Source organism: Gavialis gangeticus, unplaced genomic scaffold (assembly GCF_001723915.1).
Source record: "Gavialis gangeticus isolate Ggan-Ray unplaced genomic scaffold, GavGan_comp1, whole genome shotgun sequence".
NCBI classification, from domain to species: Eukaryota; Metazoa; Chordata; order Crocodylia; family Gavialidae; genus Gavialis; species Gavialis gangeticus.
The window spans coordinates 47,056,998-47,062,312 of record NW_017728993.1 but is presented as its reverse complement, the minus strand read 5'-3'; the positions used below and the strand labels follow the sequence as shown (position 1 = coordinate 47,062,312).

Below are 5,315 nucleotides of genomic sequence, written 5' to 3'. Positions count from 1 at the left end.
TTCTGTTTTCTAGTTATCTTTTTTTCTCATAGAAATGTATTTATTTGAGGGTATAGATTGAATGTGGGATTTAAAAGGGTCCCTCTTAATATGAATTTTAATACCAGTTTCTGTTTCTCCTCTGCACAGTCCCTTCAGTCTGAATATGTTCAGTACTAAAGCCTTGCTGCTTCGGTGAAACATGGTCAGCTCTTAAATTCCCAACCCTTCATGGAGGAGGATGGTGAGGGAAAGAAACGGCTCACTAAGAGGAGAGCTCTTCATTCCTAGATAACTTAAAACATTTAACTAAGACACCAAGAAGAGACTTAACCAGAAATCTCTGGTTTTTAATGACTACTGCAGATGCACTGAGAAGTTAAATTTATGAAAATTTACAGTGATACAGGTTGAAGATTTTAATGTTGTGACTGACTTGGGGCATTTCTAATAGATTTCAATAATACATTTATAATTACATTTGTGTATACAGTGTTACAATATGTATGTGTTAAGAGACTATTTTGATAAGATAAAAATATATATAATTATGTAAAGATTAGACTATATTTTGATTTAGGTTTCTTCACTTCTTTGCTACCAAAAATATGTATTTTAAATGTTTTAGGTCTTTTATCTACAGGGTGTGAAAAGTTTTTATGAACAAAACCCTTTGGGTTTTATTTTTATGGGGCCACTATTTTTGTTTAAAACTGAATTCAGTTATTTTTGGTGTTTAATTTTCCTTAAGTAAAGTAGTTGAAGTCAACTAATGAGGAATTTGTAAATATACTATCAACTGGTATAACTTGGTTTATACTTGGCTTCTCTCTTTCAGCTGCTAATCTTTCATATGGTCAGTTTAAAGGAGCAGATAATGTATATTTTTGATTCAGATGTAATGTGACATTCCTACTTCTGGTATATAACCTCCTTTAGGAAGAGAAAGCAATCTAGCTAACAACTCTGTTTTTTAACTTTTTCCCTTTTGAGAATTTATTTAAAAATGTGTTTTATTTTACTCCTAGTTGTTCTTTCAGTTTTGTTAAATGTTTGTATCATTTGGTAATTCAGTTTGTTCTGAAGCAGCTTGTAAATTAAAAACTCTGTTATGCAGTATACTCTGAGCATAAAAAGGAACGCCAGTTTCATAAGCAGGTGGACATCCACTGAATTTGGCAACTGGTGTGAATGATTTTCATAGTACAAACATCCTAGATTCAGATGTAGAAGCAATAAGTTATTCTAATTAAATGTGGCAGGAAAACAATACCTTTCCAGACACTTATTCTCAATTTTAGCTTGTAGTTGCCTTAACCAATGTCCAGTCGTGCTATAAATTATTATAACACAAGTTCTGCCATTGGCAAATATGACCTTAGAACTACTAAATAATTGTAGTTCTATTCAAAATTAATTGGGGACCAAATTTACTGAAAGTATTTTATACAGTGTTAGTGGGGAAGGTGCATCGTATTTTACCCTTCAGAACTACTTCTCCTGTATTTATCAGAACTGGTTATGCGGTTGAATTCCCCTAAAAGTACTTTAAAAAATGGAAGGGTTTTGTGAAATATCTTGTTATTGGACCAACTACAAATAGCTGGCCCAGCAGAAGATAACACACAAAACCCTTGTCCTTCATACATTTTCTGGACCATCATGGCTACAACACAACCCTGACCCTGCTTTAAAAAGCACTAGTTTGATTTTGAAACAAATGGTTAATGTAATCCAGGAGGCAAAATTAAATAGAATTGTCAGTTAAAAGTACTGTACTTCTAGACAGCTGAAAAAAAATATTTGATTAACCCTTCGGTCCTCACTTGTGAAAGGTTTTTGTACTAAACTGAAAGTCCAGGAAAGTTGTATAAGTGCGTCTCAAATTACATCATGATCATCTGGTGTATTGTTATGAAAAAAATCATAGATACCATTTGGAATGGGAATTCACATTGAAAATTGTAATAGTTACAAAAACAATGTTGAGTGCAGCTATATAAATCAGAGTAAAATTTACATGCAATACTGTAAATTTTCATAACTTTGTGTATATGTGACATATACACACCCTAAGTAGCATATGTGTGTGCATATATAATATAATATACTGCATATGAATTATAGGTTAATGGTAAGGTAATTCTACCTCCAATAAAGAACTTTGTTTGATATGTATTTTGTTATGAATACTTTATCTTCATAAAAATATGTATTTTGTTCTATTTTGAAGTGTAGATATACACAGCTAATCAACAATAAAAATATCTATATAAATGAGCTGCCTCACTTCTACTTTACCTTACTCAGTTTAATTTGGTCAAGTGCCTGCTCCTTTTCAGAAATTGGAATAAGTAAAATGTGCCTCTGTGGACTGCTTGTGTCTCAATGACTTGATTTTACTGTTTCAACGGCAGTATTGTCATCCTCATCTTTGGATAAGGTGGTTGTTCCACCTGCCACATCTCATTCTACCTGCATTAAGGAATACGAGCGTCTTAGGAATTGTGGACTTCCCTCAGATACCTTTGGCAGAAATCCAACAGCATCCATATAATTTAGTAGATGCTCTTCCTACTGCTATTCCAGGCTGTATGATACTGTATTTACTCACATTCCATGCACACCTTTTCCCTTAAAATCGACCCTTTGAAACTTGGGGACACTAACAATAGCTTTTGACTAAGCTGCTGAAAGCTGCTACCAATTCCTTAGTGGCTGTGAGAGAGTTAACACTCTAGCTTGTATCTGAAGCAGCCGTTAAGTTGGGTGACAGTAAGTGAGCCACTATGTGCTGTTGGCCATGCCCCAGGAAGAAAATTTTTTTTCTAAATTCTGCCTTCCCTAAACAATGTGTGTGTCTTTTTGGGTTGACAGGGTGGTTGGCATGTGAGAAAATACAAGCATTCTTTTCAGTGAATGGACCCTGCCAGGGTTTTAAAGTAGACGCCTGTCATTGGTAGCAGCTACAGGTAAGAACAACTTAAAGAGGAACTGAGGCGACTTGATTGACTCAGTCATAAAAAGGAACTCTGCTGTGAGTTCAGAACATCTAATTAGCAAGCCATGTTGGCTCATTTTGATTATTACAATTACAGTACTAAAATTTCAGTGATAACTACCTCCAGAGCATAGGGAGGGATTTAAAGTTTGAAGGACTGTTAATGGCAAAGATGCAATTTTAAACAGCTTGATCCAGCATCCTGTTCTGTGGCCGGTTCAGTCTTAACAAAGAGAACATCCTAGATCTATAGTACTTCCATTTTTCAGGAGACTCAAAGAGCTACCTGTGAAGGTCCAGAATTGTTTAGTTTCAAAACTAATGAAGGTTTTCATTTGCTATCTAATTCCTGGCCTACTGTCTTCTCTCCTGGACTAGATACACTTGAGATTTAAAAGGAAACAAGGTAGATGTCATACTGACTCATTTCAGAAATCTGAGCCAGGGCTTATACATAACTTTTCCAGTGCTTATGCTGGAACTCCAAATAGTATAGCAGGTCTGCTTTGCTCTTCCATTTCTTCAGAACACATCAATACATTATACAAGCAGTCCTCAGACTTACAACACAATTGGTTCCTGAAACCCGTGTCTTAAGTCGAAACATCTAACTCAAAACCAATTTTTCCCATAGGAACAATGCTATAAATGGGGGATTAGTTCTTGAACCAAGGCCCAATACCCTATTTTCACCAAAAATAACCCATAATTTTTAACCCAATCAATTATAGATGAGTAATATAGCTACATTAATGTATTTATATTGTAAATAGCAATCGTATTGATTTGGAAGGACTTGTTTGATTTGGCTTTGCTGGACTTTTTGAATGGCTCTAGGCTGAACTTTTTGAAGGGTTCTTGGCTGGAGTCTTCTCAGGAGTCTTGGCTGCAGAATTTTCTGGAGTCTTGTCTGCTTTCATAAAGAAAGTGTCCAAGGAAGTTTGGACAGACATTCTCCAGGGAGATGGGTGACTCAGTGAACTTGCTTGCTGGCATGCCGTGGCATCGGATCAAGCATCGTAAAGTCGAAACTGACATCAGAAAGTTGAAACTGTCAATTTATAAATGTTGTAAGTGCCATTCATTGTAACTCAATGTCATAAGTCAAGGACTGTCTGTAATGGACAACCATGTCAAAAGGCAGTTGGATCATGAAACTGATGCATTTGTCATGAGATGTCTGGTGGTGTGTTTACTGAGTCTTCTGAATGCCTGAGCAAACAATCCAAACAGACACTTCTCAGGAGATCAGAAGTGGGGCCTCAAGAACTTAGGCTAAATACAAGTGTTCAAAAAGACTGAGGTGAAAGCACTCTTTAAGTATCATGCTTTACTCAAAGCGCTCTAGATTAGTGCAGGATTAAACATAATAGACATTAGCCCCTGGGGGAGCATAGAAGTGGCCTGCACTAGCCAAGGTCAGCAGATGTGTGACACTTCAGTACACCTCCCAGGAGGCTGCTGGAGCAGCCCCTCTCCCCAACCTTGCCCCCCGACCAGTGGGCAGCTTTCAGCAGTGGCTGGGATGGTGGGTGGGTGAATGAAACACCCCTTGCTGCAAGGGCCCCCCACAGCTTGCTGGCTCAGGGGCAAGAGGGGGGATCCAGGTCCACATGGCAAAGGTGCCTCCCTTCTCCCCCTGGCTGCAATTTCTGGTGCAGTTAAAAGCCAGATGGGCAGCCCTGTGCTGCAGCTTCTGACTGCAGCTCTCAGGAGGTTGGGGCAGGAGGGGATGAACAGAACCCACCCTGAGACAAGGCCACCCCCCAAAGTTTGCTGGCTTGGGGTTTAGTGATGGGGGCCGAGCCAGGTCCATGCAGCAGGGGGATTCATTCACCCACCCCACTCCAGCCTCCTGGCAACTGCAGCCAGAATCTGCAGCATGGGGCTGCTCATCCGGCTTTTAGCTGCGCTGGGAACTGTGGCTAGAGATGACCCTGCCACCCCCAACAAGTTGCTGGCTTGGGGGCCAGGGGGCCAAGCTGGGTCTCTGTATTAGGGGGGCACCCCCCACCCCAGGTGCAACTGCAGCTTGCCTACCCTGTGCTGCAGCTTCTGGCTGCAGTTGCCAGGAGGCTGGCGGGGTGCTGAACAGAACCCTGGGAGCAGTTTTTAGCTATGCCAGGACCTGCAGCTGGGGGAGGGAATGGAGCCCCTCCCTGCCACATGTACCTGGCCTGGCCTCCCCTGGGCCAGCAAGCTGTGGGGGAGCCCTCATGGCATGGGTGCTCCATTGGCCACACCGGGAGTAGACCGAGCCTTTTCTGTCTCCTCTCTGCGACAGCTGTGGGGCAGGCTTGGGGGGGGGGGGGGCCCTCTGCTCAGTGGGGGCTAG

General features: G+C 40.6%; 1 protein-coding gene across 2 annotated transcripts in view; it reads left to right on the top strand.

Annotated features, from left to right (window-relative positions):
- Window positions 1–2,259, top strand: part of CDC14A (cell division cycle 14A) — a 203,199-nt gene extending 200,940 nt beyond the window's left edge. For both annotated transcript variants that reach the window (XM_019501693.1, XM_019501692.1), the window contains one exon: window positions 130–2,259. In XM_019501693.1, coding sequence (XP_019357238.1) covers window positions 130–178 — 49 coding nt within the window. In that variant the 3' untranslated portion in view covers window positions 179–2,259. The remainder of the gene's footprint in view (window positions 1–129) is intronic.
- Window positions 2,260–5,315: the final 3,056 nt, after the last annotated feature.